The 15341-nt window shown below is 48.3% G+C and overlaps 2 protein-coding genes across 4 annotated transcripts; one reads left to right on the top strand and one right to left on the bottom strand.

The window, feature by feature from the left end:
* Positions 1-311: 311 nt before the first annotated feature.
* Positions 312-9143, bottom strand: TIMM10B (translocase of inner mitochondrial membrane 10B). 2 transcript variants are annotated; one of them, XR_009533034.1, is made up of 4 exons: positions 9058-9143; positions 8771-8866; positions 8286-8573; positions 312-330 (listed from the first exon to the last, which is right to left on the bottom strand). XR_009533034.1 is itself a non-coding variant. In XM_060104887.1 (3 exons), exons 1-3 carry the CDS (start codon positions 9097-9099, stop codon positions 8397-8399), a joined length of 315 nt encoding a protein of 104 aa, XP_059960870.1. In that variant the 5' UTR covers positions 9100-9143; the 3' UTR covers positions 6554-8396. The 2 variants fall into 2 exon arrangements, 1 of the variants encoding a protein (XP_059960870.1); XM_060104887.1 differs by lacking the exon at positions 312-330 and having other exon boundaries at positions 6554-8573.
* A 159-nt stretch (positions 9144-9302) lies between these two features.
* ARFIP2 (ADP ribosylation factor interacting protein 2) lies at positions 9303-14140 on the top strand. 2 transcript variants are annotated; one of them, XM_060104859.1, is made up of 8 exons: positions 9303-9397; positions 10200-10340; positions 10597-10693; positions 11423-11541; positions 11718-11939; positions 12467-12624; positions 12773-12947; positions 13404-14140. In XM_060104859.1, the coding sequence occupies exons 2-8, from the start codon at positions 10242-10244 to the stop codon at positions 13557-13559; spliced, it is 1026 nt and encodes a 341-aa protein (XP_059960842.1). In that variant the 5' UTR covers positions 9303-9397; positions 10200-10241; the 3' UTR covers positions 13560-14140. The 2 variants fall into 2 exon arrangements, with proteins under 2 accessions (XP_059960842.1, XP_059960843.1); XM_060104860.1 differs by lacking the exon at positions 10200-10340.
* The last annotated feature ends 1201 nt before the right edge of the window (positions 14141-15341 follow it).

Raw genomic sequence — 15341 nt, 5'->3', positions numbered from 1 at the left:
TGTACATCGATGCCCAGCATGGCCTGACTGGGTTCCCTGCTCAGGATATCATAAGCCTGAAAGGTCAGCTGGGCTGAGCTCTTGTCTGGAGGCTCTGGGGGAAAATCCTCAAGCTCATTCTTGTTGTTGACAGGATTCAGTTTCTTGCGGTTGTGGGACTGAGGTCCCTGTTTCCTCCTGGGCCTCAGGGGCCACTCTCAGGTCCTAGAGGCCACCTGTCTTCCTTGCCATATGGCACCTTCATCTTCAAACCAGCAACAGCACCTCAGATCCTTCTTATGTTTCAAGTCTTTCTGACATTCTCTTCTGCAACCAGCCAGAGAAAACTCCCTGCTTTTAAAAAGTTCATGTGGTTAGGCCAGGCCCACCTGGATAATCCCCCTTTCTTACAGTCAAGTATGTCATATAATACAACCTAATCACAGAAGTAAAATCTGTCATATTCACAGTCCTAGGGATTATACAGGGTGTGTACACAGGGGGTGGGAAATCTTGGGCACCATGTTAACATTCTGTCTACTACACATATGCTGTAATAACAAAAAGACCCCAAAAATATGATGGCTTAAACATAATAGAAGCTTACTTTTTCTCTCACACAACTGTCCAGGAATAAGTACTCCAGGGCTAATACGGCAGCCTTTTAGTTGTTCTGCTTTCTCCAGGAAAGTGGTCCTTATCTTCAAGGTCCAAGACAGTTCACCACCATGTGTGTTGGGCCCCATCCCAAGTAGTGAGATGGGGGAAAGAGTAGGAGAAGGCATACCCTTACCCTTAAGGGCACAACCTGGCAATGCATGCATCACTCAATCACATGGACACACCTAGCTGCAAGGAAAGCTGCAAAATCTGATCTTTATTTTCAGCCACCATCTGCCCAGGTTAAAGTCAGGGGTTCTATTAGTAAAGGAAGAAGGGGACAATGGATGCTATGGGCAAGTAGAGGCTGATACCACAGTGAACACTCTTTTTCCAGATGTCCACAAGGCTTCCTCCCTCATTTCAAGTTTCTGCTTGAGGAGACCTCATTAGTGAGTTCTTCTCTGACAACCCAGCCTAAAACAGCAACACTCTCCCCACCTTCCTTATCCTTCTTACCCTGCGTTAATTTTCCGCATAGCACTTATTACCTTCTCATATCAATACTTACTTAACTGCTTATTGTCTGTTTCCCCTGACTAGAAGTATAAGCTCCATGGTGGCAAGTTCTGACTGCTCTCTGCTGTATCCCCAGCCCCTAGTGCTAGGCACCATGAGTAGGTGATCAGAAAGTATTTGTGGAACAAATGCATAAATGTATAGCAATCAATCTTCATTAGTGAGAAAGAGGACAGACTCTGGAAGTCACACTGACTGGATTGAAAACCTGACTCCACCACTTGCTAGTCATGGGATATTTTACTGCAATCTTATTTTTTTGTGTAAAATGAAGATAACAGTAGTACCTACTTTACAGGGTTGTTGTGAGAATTAAATGAGTTAATGTATATAAAATGCTTAGACTAGAGCCTGGTAGATAATACACACGTGATATAACTGATTTGTGTGAGCTATGTGCTTTTGTTGTTGTTTATGGCACTCTACCAAGTGCTGGGGACGTAATGGTGAACGAGACAAAGAAGGGTTCAATGAGGGCACAAATAAGAATCCTTCCTGGAAAGGGCAAGGAAGAATTACAGGTAGGCCTTAAAGTTTTAGGCCTTAAAATAATAGCTTTTTCCAGTTATAAAATAAATTATGGGATGTAATACACAGAAGAGGGAATACAGTCAATAATATTGTCATAACTTAAAATGGTGACAGATGGTGACTAGACTTACTGTGGTGAACATCTCATAAGGTACATAAATGTCAAATCACTATGTTGCACACCTGAAACTAATATAACAATGTATATCAATTATACTTCGATTAAAAAAAAGTTTTCCAGACAGACAAAGCCAAAAGGGAATTCTGTTCAGTAACCTCTACTGAGCCTTCAACACTACCTAATAATCTAATTATGTTCCTTTTGTCAGTTCACTCTCTCATTCTGTGCAATGACTATTTCAAACATTCTGCTGTACTTTCCCACCTTCCATTTTCTTTGGCTTTACTCTCTGATGATAACTTCACTTCCAACTTAAAAAAAAAAATGTAGATGCTGTATCAGTCAGGGTTCTCCAGAGAAAAAAAGCAGAGGAGGAATGGAGGGAGGGAAGGAGGAAGAAAGATATATATGCGTGTGTGTGTGTGTGTGTGTGTATATATATATATATAGAGAGAGAGAGAGAGAGAGAGAGAGAGAGAGATTTTAAGGAATTGGCTCACACGACTGTGGCGCTGGGAAGTCCAAAATCTGTAGGGCAGGTCAGCATGCTAGGGCAGGAGTTAATGTTGCAATCTTGAGGCAGAATTTCTTTTCTGGGAAATCTCAGTTTTTGCTCTTGAGGCCTTCAACTAATTAGATGAAGCCCACCCACGTTATTGAGGGAAGTTTCTTTTGCTTAAAGTCAACTAATTATAGATGTTAACCACATCTATAAAATACGATCACAGCAATACCTCTATTATTAATGTTTGATGAAATAACTGGGTACTGTAACCTAGCCAAACTGACACATAAAACTAACCGTTACACAAGCTATTTAAAAGGAACTCTCAATCTTCCAAAACCAAATCGAAAAACTACTTAGATCTGATCTCATCCATTCCTCCCTCCTTCCTGTTACCAATAAGAGATGATCTTCCTCCCTCTAAAGCCAAGCTCTAGACCTTTGCTCTGGTAATATTCTCTCTTGCCTTCATTTGTCAACAAATATTTGTGGAGTATCAATTGTGTTTGGGCACCAATTTAAATAATAACACTGACAAAAATTCCTGATTTATGGAGCTGACATTCTAGTGGGGGAGGACACAAATAATAAACAAAATGAGTAAACTATGCAGTATGTGAGAAGTGACAGTGCTGGGGGAAAAAAAGAAGCTCAGGAATGTCCGAGGGGAGGATGGGTTGCAATTTTAAAAAGGGTAATCAGAGTAAGCCCTAATAAAAGGTGGCATGATTGAGCTAGGAAGAGACTGAAAGATGCTCATTCAACAAATATTTATCAAGCACTTTTATGTGTCAGGCACTGTAAGGAGGATACAACTGTGAGCAATACAGACAAGGACTCTGACCTCATGGGGTTTATATTGATACTTACCAAGTGTACAAGTGCTACATGCCAAAAACATAAGCATTTATGGGAGCTGGAGTTTGGGAAGTGTTATTTGAGGAGACAGTATTTGAACTAAGTACTCAAGAATGAGTAGAAATTAGGTAGGGAGAGTAAGGGGGAAAGCATTCCAAGTCAGGAGACGGCAGATAGGCCCTGAGATGGAGTAGGGTATGACTGGTTAGAGGAACTGAAAGGCCAGAGTGGTTAGAATACAGAGAGGGAGTGAGGTGTGGTTCAGTTCCATTCAATTCAGTTCAACAAACAGCATTAACTGTCCAGTGTTTGACAGTTACTGACAAGATTAAGCTGAAGTGGGTGGGGGGCGGGATGGGGGAGGCTGGATCATGCAGGGCCTTGTAGGTCATATGTAGAATGTCAGTTTTGAATCCTAATGGGAAGCTACTGCAAGGTTTTAAGCATCAGTTTGTGTCTTCTGGCCAATGAATGGACAACAGATTGGAGGGGTGCAGAAGTGGATATGGGAAGAAGCAGGAATTGCAATAATCTTGGTGAGAGATTGTGAAGATGAAGAGAAGCAGACAGAATCAAGGGACTTTTAGAAATGTAAACTGATAGGATTTGGTAATTGAGTGAAGGGATGAGTGAGGTTTCTAGTTTCTGCAACTGGTTGAGTACCAGGCATAGGAGGAAAGTTTATGAGGAAACATGTTGAGTTGGGATGTTTTTGAAACCCCTAAGTGGAGATGTCAAATCGAGTAGCTCACAGGAGAGATCTGAATTATCAGTGACTAACGCTCAAAATGGGGATGAAACAATCCCAGAAAAATTAGAGAAATAACAGGACCTTGAGAAACTTTTAGATTTAATGGCTGGAGGTGGGTAAGCCCGCAAAGGAGGCTAAGAAGCTGTGGCCAGAGGTAGTAGTGAGAACACGAATAGAATCACAGACACCAGTGAGAGTGTCCATGAGGAACAAGTCGATAGTACCAGATGCCACTAAGAAGTGAAGTAAGCTGAGGAAATAACCACTGGATTTAGGGATATGAAGGTCACTTGGTGAGCTAGGGTGACCTCAGGAAGAACTATTTCAATAGAATAAAGGTTACAGAAGTCAAAATAGAGTGGGCAGAGAAGTGGGAATGGAGAAGGCCAAAGTATCCACCGTTTTGAGTTTAGCTGTAAAATGGAAAAAAACTGGACGGTACCTGTGAGGTAGAGCGGTTTGTTTGTTGTAACGGGAGTCTTTGGCATGCTTAAACACTGATGAGAATTTAGTAAAGTGGGAAAAAGTCAGAGATCTCCAAAGAAGGAAGGACTAGGATCCAGTGCACAGGAATAGGCACTGGCCATAAGAGGGATACTTGTTCTGTTTAGACGGGAGGGAAAGAGGAGAGAATGATGCAGATGTAGATGGGTGACCAAGTTTTGAGTTGCAAGATGTTGCGGAAGCTCCTAACTGATAGCTTCTACTTTTGCCTATGAAGTTAGAATAAGGTTACCTGCAGAAAGTGAAGAGAATCGTGGGGATAATAAGAGGCTTAAGAATATTGGTTTGGGGCTTCCCTAGTGGCGCAGTCGTTAAGAATCTGCCTGCCAATGCAGGGGACATGGGTTCGAGCCCTGGTCCAGGAAGATCCGTGGAGCAACTAAGCCCGTGAACCACAACTACTGAGGCCCATGAGCCACAACTACTGAGCCCACGTGCCACAACTGAAGCCCACGTGCCTAGAGCCTGTGCTCCGCAACAAGAAGCCACCGCAATGAGAAGCCCACGCACCACAATGATCAGTAGCCCCCGCTCACCGCAACTAAAGAAAGCCCATGCTCAGCAAAGAAGACCCAACGCAGCCAAAAAATAAATAAAATAAATAAATTTGTATTAAAAAAAGGAATATTGGAGGGCTTCCCTGGTGGCGCAGTGGTTGAGAGTCCGCCTGCCGATGCAGGGGACGCAGGTTCGTGCCCCGGTCCAGGAAGATCCCACATGCCGCGGAGCGGCTGGGCCCGTGAGCCATGGCCGCTGAGCCTGTGCATCTGGAGCCTGTGCTCCGCAACGGGAGAGGCCACGACAGTGGCCTCTCAAAAAAAAAAAAAAAAAAAAAAAAAAGGAATATTGGCTTGAAATAGTCATTGCAGGGAACAGGAAAGACGACTAGAAAAATCTAGTGGGATGACAGGGCCTCAGACTCCATTTGAAGTTGATAACCATGGATTCATAGTGATATAAATCTGCTCTATAGTCATTACCTTGGGCAGTTTTTAGATGTCTAAATGCAGGCACAAATGTTTCATTTTACCCAAGTCCAACAAAGAAATGAGAGGGAAGGAAATTTAGCCTATTCCAAAAGAATTACTAGAATTTAATAAGGACTTTGTTTTTGGCCACGCCCCATGGCGTTTGGGAGCTGAGTTCCTAGACCAGGGATCGAACCCAGGCCCCCTGCAGTGGAAGTGCAGAGTCTCAACCACTGGACGACCAGCAAAGTCCCAAGAATGACTAGAATTTAAGCTCGACAGGAATCTAAAGACAGGAAGGTGTTAATGGAGAGAATGTAGAAGCAATGGTCTGAATGCGGCAGTGAAATTAAAAAAAAATGGTAGAGGAATAGTTCAATAAACAAAGTGGAAGGAATACAGTCAGTGAATAAGATGCAAGTAATAGTGTTTTGAAGATGGAGCAGTTTGGGGTGGTGACAATGGAAAGGATGTAAGTAAGAGTAGCTGAGACAGTAGAAATCATTAGAGATTGGGTCAAGGAACTAAGAGACAAAAACACTGAAAGGACTGTCTTGTGTAACACTAAAGTATCAAGAGGAAGACCAACGGCTAGCTATGTAGAGGAAAGTAGGAGAGTGGCAGTTACTACAGATAAGTAATGAGAGTGGTATAGTTGAATAGGCTCAAAGGAATTAGACTTTGCAAAGGAGTAGGCAGTTAAGTTCTGAAGCCACAATAGCAAGAACAACCCTGTCTCAAATAGTGTTTGTGATAAAGGGATAAAGCTTTGTCAACATTTATCCTCGTGTTGTGCTTGAAACATCACATTGCTCATTATACCAATGGCTAAGACTTTATGGTAAGACCTGAAGGAGATTTCAGTGACAAAGGAAGACAGATAGTAGGAATAAGGTTCTTTTTGTAAGTATTGAACCTATTTATAAACAGAAAGGAAAGGAGATTAAAAAGTCTTGGTGGATCAGACTGAGGGACACTTGTCTTTCCATGCCTAGGGAAAGGTTGACTGCAGATGAGCAGGCAAATATAAGCTCTGGAAGTTCAAAGGACATAGGCTTTAGAGTCAGACAGATCTGTGTTCCTAGCCCTTCTCCAGCAATTACTAATTATGTGACATGGAAACATAGATAATTCACAATGGAAGTTTATTGCAGGGATATACATAAATATCGATGTAGAAGAATCCTCCCACCATCAGAACAATATCTCAGGTCCGCATTCCTGTCTCTGGGAATTGCAAAGTTCACAAGCTGCTTTACCTGCATTTACACTTTTCAAGGAGAGACCTTTATTGAGCAGACATGAAGCCACTCAGTAGGAAAGTTCCTGGTCAACGACTTTTTTATTAAGGAAGGGTCATAGCAAACCTTTCTGTTCAAGGTTTGTTCAGCTAATGAGGCAAAAAGCTGATTAGAGCCACTTTTCTCAATAGGTAACTGTGTATAAGGTGGGCTTCTGGTACATACTGAATTCTTGCTTCCTCATCTGTTAAGTGGGGATAATACCAAGACCAGAACCTATAAAAAGTGGGTGCTCAACAGATATTTTGAAAGGCAGCCTGGTGCAGTAAAAGAATTTAAAGACAGGTCTGCATTTTCAGACAGGGTCTGCTACCAGAGAATTTCAACGTCCTGATCTGTACAGGAGAGAAAACATCTGCTTTGTGGATGGTTGTAAGTTTTCTTTTATTTCGTTCTTTTTTTTTTAATGACTGTGGGAGCCAATGTCTAAGAAGTTCTACTTCCATTTTAAAAATCAAACATGGTCACCTGATGGGGAATAGTCAAGGGTGAGGTAGGGGATTAAGGAGAACAATGAAGGTGTAAAATAACTGACGTAGTGATTAGGAGAGCAAACAGACCAGGAACTCACAAAGGGTTGCTTGTTTGTAATGAGGGCTTGGTTGAGGTTGGAGACCTTGAATATTTAGTGGCATTCACTACACAGCTTTTTCTCTAGCAGTGTGAATGGAGGAACAGAAATGTTAAAACAGCTGATACAAAAAGGACACAAAAATGGCAAGAAAATTCAGTAATGTATAGGCCACTCAGATTGCTGAATACAGAAGTAAATTCCACATGGAGGGAAATAACGAGGAAAGAACAGACAGGTTGAAATTAGAAATCACAGAACAGGCACAGTGGGAACAATGTGGGGTAGACTAAGAGATGGAATCAGGACATTTCAGACAAGCAGTAAGACATTAAGGTAACATTCAAGAAGTCCTGAAGATTTGGCTTTCTTCCTTTTTCCCCCATAACATCACCATCTACTTCTCCCTTAGGTTTTTATCCCTCGAGTCTGACTGTATTGCAGAATATGGTTCCACAAGTTTTCCCCTTTCTGACTGCTCCTGAAGACAAGCACACAGACCTTCTTTGTTTAAAAATTTTACTGCTCATCCTAAGAAGACAGAAAATATTAAGTAACAACTTGAGGAAGTGTTTCACGTTCCAGAACACCCCAGAATTCTTACAGGTTTCATCTCTGTCTGAGGCTACTGACTTCCCAGGAGGTAGCGCCTAAAAGCCCTGTGGATTCTTAATCTGCTGTCCTTAGATATCTCTAAGTGAGCCATTTAAGTCAGACAGATTTAAGGACAGCTAGACAGAGTTCCCATTTTCTGTCATCTGGGCAGAAACCAACTTCTTGTCGCTATTACCAGTCTTAAAATTGTACCCACAGACGTCGCTTTAACCAGGTGCCTGGGAATACTGAGGTTTTCCTTCTACACGTTGAAGGCAATTTCTCTGCTGCCAGGGCTGAAGCATCCTGACAGAATATAAAGATGGTGCCAATCAAGTGGGCAAAGCTTCCTTGCCCAGACTATAAACCAAACAGAGTAAAAGTGGGTTTATTAGCTCCAGGAAAAGGAGCAACAGTACCCACCTCTCAGGCAACTCTTCACTTTCTATATACAGGTTGCACCCAGCCCAAGGTCCACTGGCTCCTTAAATTTGAGGGTCCATCCCGTGCCTCCCTTCCCGGGGTTGGGGACGGCTAGCTCCCTGATGGCGAGGTTTCGGGCTGTTCAGCAGCAACACCTGGCACAGATGAGGCAGCCTCGTAGTCTGCGATGCGGCGCTGTACCAGGGCAGGCATGAGCTGCACGTAAGCGGCCATGAGGCGGTGATTGGAATGGATCAGCTTCCCAGCACAGCTGTGCAGACAGGCCTCCTGGAAGGAAGACAGGGTGGAAGTAGAAGCCAAAGGTGTCTTGTCAGGTCCGTCTCCTTCCTTCCCATACCCAGCCTAGGGGCGAGGGTTGTAGAAAGGCCAGAGCCAGAGGTAGGGGAAGTGGCGGAAGAGGGAAGCAGTCTACGGTTAATTCTGAGGATCGAGGGTAATCTCCCTACTCAGTTCCCCCACCTAACCTCCTCAGCATCCAGAGCTCGGTGGTGCAGGCTGGGCACGCAGCGCTGGAAGCAGAGTTCCGTCATCCGATTGTAGACCAACAGGAAGTCCCGCAGCTGGGAAGAAGGGGGACAAGGAACTCAGCGAAGAGGGGCCACATCTCAATTCAAGGCCACGCCGCCCGAGCTTTCCCAGGACCGCACCCCATGGCCCGACATTCCCAGCCCTCTGATGCCTGGTTCCTTGGGGTTCCCGCCATGCAGACAGGGATGCTAGCTGAACGCATGGCCCTAAAGCTCCCACTCACGTTTCTGAGCTGCCGCTGCTGCTGTTGCTGCTGCTGCTCCATCACGCCCCCGGCGCGTGCCCTACGTCACTTCCTTCACAGCTTCTCGGTAACGCCCCGGAAGTGACCTCTCGTGGCTCCCCAGGGACAGAGAGGTTGGCTCCAGGATAGCCCTGCCCCCAGATCCCAGCGTCACTTCCGCCCTCATAATCTGCGACGTGGCCGGCTTCTTCTGCCCGGGAGAGGACGTCACTTCCGCCGAGTCCCTGACCTGCTGCTAGGATCGCGACAGGAACTGGAGCCCGAGGTCCCCGCGCGGCCCGGGCCTGGCGCCCTGAGGGGAAGAGCGGCCCGGCCCGAGGTGAGAGGGACGTGCATGGGCGAGGGCAAGTTGAATGCACGAACCTGACGTGGGGGCAAGATGCCTCTGAACCCTGGGGAAGGATGAGGACACACCTGATGCCCAGGTGTATGGGGGGAGGGCGGAGACACACACCTGGGGAGACATAACTGACTTTGGAAGGGATCACCTACCTATGTACTGGGAAAAAAAGGCTTTTCCCAGAGGTCGGGAACTTATACCAACTGATTCAACTAAGGCCTGAGGGGGGAGGGCCCGAGGAAGAGGAGGTGCATGGGATGGAGGAGGGGAAGACCCCCTGCAGGAAAGAGGAAGAAACACTAAAGGAGTGTGAGAGGCCAAGCAGTGGTGAACGTACCTGAATGGGGGTACACACCTGAGCCCTGGGAAAGGGGTTCATCTCCTGATGGGGAGAAACACCTGCATGGGCATACGCTTCTTGAGAGCACAGACTTTATCTCTCTTGTTCACTGCTGTATCTCTATTGCCTCAAATAGTGCATGACACATAGTAAGCACTCATTAAATGTCCTTTGAGTGATTGAATGCATGAATGATCACCAGAGTCCTGGTAGGATGGGGGGGGTTCATGAGAACATGACCTCAGGTCAGGCACACCTGAGGGCTGGGTGTGCGTGTTACACATACGCACCTTGGAGGGGAGAAATACATATACTTCAGGGAAGAGTAGTGGCCAAACCCCAGAACACTGAGACCCTGGGACAGCCTCCGAAATGGCAGGGGAGATCTTCCTCTTTGGAGTACTGGCCAGTTTCCAGAACTGTCTGTGTTGGGCTTTGCAGGGCGCTGGGGTAGAGACTTTGACTCCAGTCCCTTCGCTAGCCATGACGGACGGGATCCTAGGGAAGGCAGCCACAATGGAGATCCCCATCCACGGGAATGGTGAAGCTGGGCAGCTTCCTGAGGATGATGGGCTGGAGCAGGTGCTTCTGTTTGATTCTTCATTTTGTTTCAATTGAGGAATCCCAACTCATAAGCCCTGAACTGTCATCCCTATTCCAGTAGCCTTCCCCTAACTTACCTATCTCCCTTCAATCTTTTTACAAATCTTTGTTCTGATTCTGTGCAGACTTCCCTTGTGTGCTCTCTCTATGATGCTTCAATCCAAGCTTGTTTTCACCCCCCAAATGCTTCAGCTGCCCCTATGTTCCTGAAGCCCCCCTCTTCTCTGGCCTATAGGACCTCCAGCAGGTGATGGTGTCAGGACCCAACCTCAATGAAACCAGCATTGTGTCTGGTGGCTATGGGGGCTCTGGTGATGGACTCATCCCCACAGGTATGAATGATCAGAACAGGACAGGGAGCTTGAGCGGAGAGGGAGAGAGTGGTGGTTCTAGGGAGCATAGAGTATGTCTAAGAAGGCTTGAATTATGTCTGGAGATCCTGGGAACCTCTGCTAGTATGAACCCTATGGAATCTCAGCCCAAGCCCAGTTCCCAGAGTTGTCCATCTGCTCCCACTTGTCATTTAGCCCCACTTGTCCTTTCTCTGCTGTCACCACCTAAGTCAAGCAAAGAACTCTGTTTCACAGGCCTCCCCCGCCTGCTCTGGAGCCTGAATCTGATTTGGAGCTTTGTGAGGCTTCTCAGAGTTTTACTTTAGACTCTAACATTTAGAGGAACAAACAGCTCTGAATCTCACACTGACTAGTATCCACATGGGAATGTCAGCCGGGTTTTCTGTTTGACGGACCCACTATCCTTGATCAGTCACCCCATATTCAGCCTACTTCCTGCTGTTTTCTCTACCTCTGTACACTAGCAACTCCCTCTTCCCTCCTTCAATCCCCACCGCCACTTCAGAAGGAGGCCGGATGTATATTGGGTTTTGGGTCTCAGGGCACAATGTATGAGTTCCTCCTAGTGAGTAGGAGACTCTAATTGTCTCTAGCTTCTGCTCCTTCAGGGAAGTCATTTTCATGTGCTGGGAGGGAAGTATGGGCGGAACCACAGAGGTGTCTGATTGTATCTGAGAGAGGCTGGTGTCAGAGAACTTGATCCTTTAGGGTCTGGCCGCCATCCATCTCACAATACCACTCCTGCTGGCCCCGGAGATGAGGTGGCTCGGGGCATCGCTGGAGAGAAGTTTGACATCGTCAAGAAATGGGGCATCAACACATATAAGGTGGGATTCAAGCACCTCTCCCTTCCCCCAAACTCCCCTGGGTACCTTTTCCCCGTCTTCCAGATCCTAATGTCCCACCTATGGCTGAGACTAGGAGCCTGGGGATGCTGGGGTAGGTACCTTTTGGGAGGACAGGGTGCTGGGGTCTCTGACCTATTCCCTCACTTCCCAATCAGTGTACAAAGCAGCTGTTATCAGAGCGATTTGGCCGAGGCTCCCGGACTGTGGACCTGGAGCTAGAGCTGCAGATTGAGCTGCTGCGTGAGACAAAGCGCAAGTATGAGAGTGTCCTGCAGCTGGGCCGGGCACTGACAGCCCACCTCTACAGCCTGCTGCAGACCCAGCATGCACTAGGGGACGCCTTTGCTGACCTCAGCCAGAAGTCCCCAGAGCTTCAGGTGCCTCAGCCAGGCCTGAGAGGGTGGGGGGGGGGGGGTGCTGGGCCCGGGCCCGCCAGGCAGTCACCCCTCAGCCTCCCTCCCTCCTGCAGCCCAGAGGGAGAACCCCTCCAGGGCGGGCCCAGCTCTGCCCCCAGCAGCACCCACCTGTGGAGGCAGGGGCTTGTACGGAGGTCCAGAAGTTGGAGGGGGTGGGGCAGGCGGCACACCAGGTGCCTCACAAGTACCCCTCTCTGCATTGACAGGAATGCCTTCAGTGCTCAGCCTAATCGGAGCCCCTTCTTTGCCTGCTGCACTAGCTTTCCCTACTCCAGTCCTGTGAACTTCATCTGAGGCCCTCACTCCCACATTCCTGCCCCAGGCATCCCCAGGGCAGCCCCACTAACTTTCTGGCTAAGGGAGCCTTGCTGGAGGCAGTGCTGGGTTGTTCCACTTTCAATGGCTGGTTCCTCCCGGGAGAGGAGGGGAAAGAAGGGCCCTACAGCCCCGACTGTTACTCAAGGCCTGTCCCTCCCTTCTGCCCTCAGGAGGAATTTGGCTACAATGCAGAGACGCAGAAGCTGCTGTGCAAGAATGGAGAGACGCTGCTAGGGGCTGTGAACTTCTTTGTCTCTAGCATCAACACGTTGGTAACCAAGACCATGGAAGACACACTCATGACTGTCAAACAGTATGAGGCTGCCAGGTGTGGGCACTGGCAGGGCCTGGGGTTTGGGGCGTTGGCTGGCATGGGTGGAAGTTTGAGCTTTAGGGGCATAAGAATTGAGAAAAGAAAGGAGAGTATGTGTGGAGGGCAAAGGGGTGGAGACCAGCCCATATCACCCCCTCCCCAGGCTGGAATACGATGCCTACCGGACAGACTTAGAGGAGCTGAGCCTAGGCCCCCGTGACGCAGGGATGCGTGGTCGACTTGAGAGTGCCCAGGCCACTTTCCAGGCCCATCGGGACAAATATGAGAAGCTGCGGGGAGATGTGGCCATCAAGCTCAAGTTCCTGGAAGAAAACAAGGTGCTAACCCCACCCCTTTGACCCAGCCCACCTTCCCATCTGTAACACTGACCCCCCCACCACCAAAAAAAAACCCCACCCCATTATTGGATGGGGAAATGCAGCCTGGCTAAGGCGTGGGATCTTCCTTCAGCCCGCTCAACCCCTGGACCTTTCCCGTCACCCTCCCTCTGATCCCTGGCCCTTTTCTATTGGAGGATTTGGCTGCTGATCCCAAGAACATAACTGGGAAAAATCCACCCCTTGAGCTTGGGTGCCAGAACCTCTGGCCCTGCCAATCAAGTCAGGTTTCTCCTATCACACTGGCTTTTATCCTTTGGCTCCCTTGATGGAGGTCAGCCCCCACTCCAAAAGCACCATCAGAGCAGAGTCCATGTGCCCCTGGTCTGGGCTCAGGCTCATAGCCCCTCAGGAAGGGTGTCAGTCCAGTCTCAGCTGACCTTGCTGGACCCCCAGATCAAGGTGATGCACAAGCAGCTGCTGCTCTTCCACAATGCTGTGTCAGCCTACTTTGCTGGGAACCAGAAACAACTGGAGCAGACCCTGCAGCAGTTCAACATCAAGCTGCGGCCTCCAGGAGCTGAGAAGCCCTCCTGGCTAGAGGAGCAGTGAGCCACTCCAGCCCAACCTGGCTGTCAAGAAGGACATTGGGAGGGGCAGTCCCAGGGTGGGGGAGATTTGGACATGGGACATCCCTTGCCACCTGCGCTCTGGCTTGGGTTCCCTTTCCCTGGCTGGGGCCTGACAGGAGGTCTGCAGGCCCAGCAGCTGCTGCCCTGTCCTTTATCTTCCTGGCCACTGGGCTTCATTCCCAGATCTTTTCCTTCCACTCCACAGCCAAAGGCTATGACAAAAACCACTCCCTGGCCAATGGCATCACTCCTCAGGCCTATCCCAGTTCCTGGGGTGTGCCCCCTGACCAATGGCAGAGCCTCAAAAGGCCCTGTCAGCCAATGGCAGCTCTTCTTGGGCTCCCCTGGGCCAATGATGTTGCCTCCAATATCCTTTGTCCCTCCTCAATGCGTGCCCATTGCAGAGAAGGGGACTGGGACCAAAGGGGTGGGGATATGGGGAGCCCCATTTCTGGCCCTGCATCTGAATGGGTCTCCCCTCACCTACCCACCCAGTTTAATTGTGCTTAGAGCCCTGGAAGATTGGGACCTAGCACTAGGAATAAACCTTTCATAAAAGCAGGCCCAGTGAGGTCAATTTGTGGGGGACTCTAGGAGGGTGGTCTGGGTAGAGAAACGTTCAGTCTAATTACACACCAAAATCCTATCATTTCAGGAGAGCTGGGGCCAGATAGCTGAAGTCACAGGTTTCAGGAAGAATCTGAGGGCCTACTCTCCTCACCCAGCCCCAGTAGGAGCCAAAGCTTTATTTGCCCTTTAGGCTAGCACCAGGATAGCATTGGTTCTTAAAACACAGGCCCCAGAGGGGGTTGGGCCCACTGACCTCCATCATCCAGTCATTCATACAGCAAATATTTACTGAGTGTTTTTATTTGCCAGGCACTGCGCTAGACCCTGGCGAAACATCAGGGAATAAAACACGGTCCCTGGGGCCTCCCTGGTGGCGCAGTAGTTGAGAGTCCTCCTGCCGATGCGGGGGATACGGGTTCGTGCCCCGGTCTGGGAGGATCCCACATGCCGCGGAGCGGCTGGGCCCGTGAGCCATGGCCGCTGAGCCTGCGCGTCCGGAGCCTGTGCTCCGCAACAGTGAGAGGCCCGTGTACCGCAAAAAAAACAAAAAACAAAAAAACAAACCACGGTCCCTGCCCACAGTGCTTACAGCCTAGTGGGAGATAGAGGCAAGTAACTAGGCAACTATAATACAGTGATAAGTCCTAGGATACAGAAATACAGAAGTACAGGGAGCTATGGGAGCACAGAGGAGGGGCATCTAGCCTAGATAGGTGGAGATGGGGATGTCAACTTGAAAGCTGAGACCTGAGGGTAACTAGAGGACAGCCAGGTAAAGAGTAGGGGGAAGAGCATCTTAGGCAAAGAGGCCAACATATGTGAAGGCCCTGAGTAGGAACAGGAAGGAATTCAGCTTGGGAAAAATGAAGGGGGAGTGGCTAGAGGATGACTATAGAGGTAAGGTAGTAGATCATGCTGAGCCTTTTCAGGCTGCTTAAGGACTTTTGCCCTTTGTTCAAAGGAGCTGTGAAGCCTTATCAGCAGACGTTTGATGACATGGGAGAAGTTTAGGATTGAGGAAAGAAGTCTTTGTGAGGCTTAAAATAGTGTTACACAGGGAGTTGCTTCATATTGAGTAGTCTCTTAGCCCTGGCCCCATATTCCAAAGCAAGCATGAACCCTGTCTGAGGCTCATTCACAAGCACCAGAACACCTGTGCTGGGTGCCAGAACTGAGGCAGATGAGATGTCAA

This window comes from Mesoplodon densirostris, chromosome 7 (assembly GCF_025265405.1).
Source record: "Mesoplodon densirostris isolate mMesDen1 chromosome 7, mMesDen1 primary haplotype, whole genome shotgun sequence".
In the NCBI taxonomy this organism is placed as follows: domain Eukaryota; kingdom Metazoa; phylum Chordata; class Mammalia; order Artiodactyla; family Ziphiidae; genus Mesoplodon; species Mesoplodon densirostris.
Note: the sequence above shows the minus strand (reverse complement) of the source record. Positions and strands in the feature narration are given on the sequence as shown.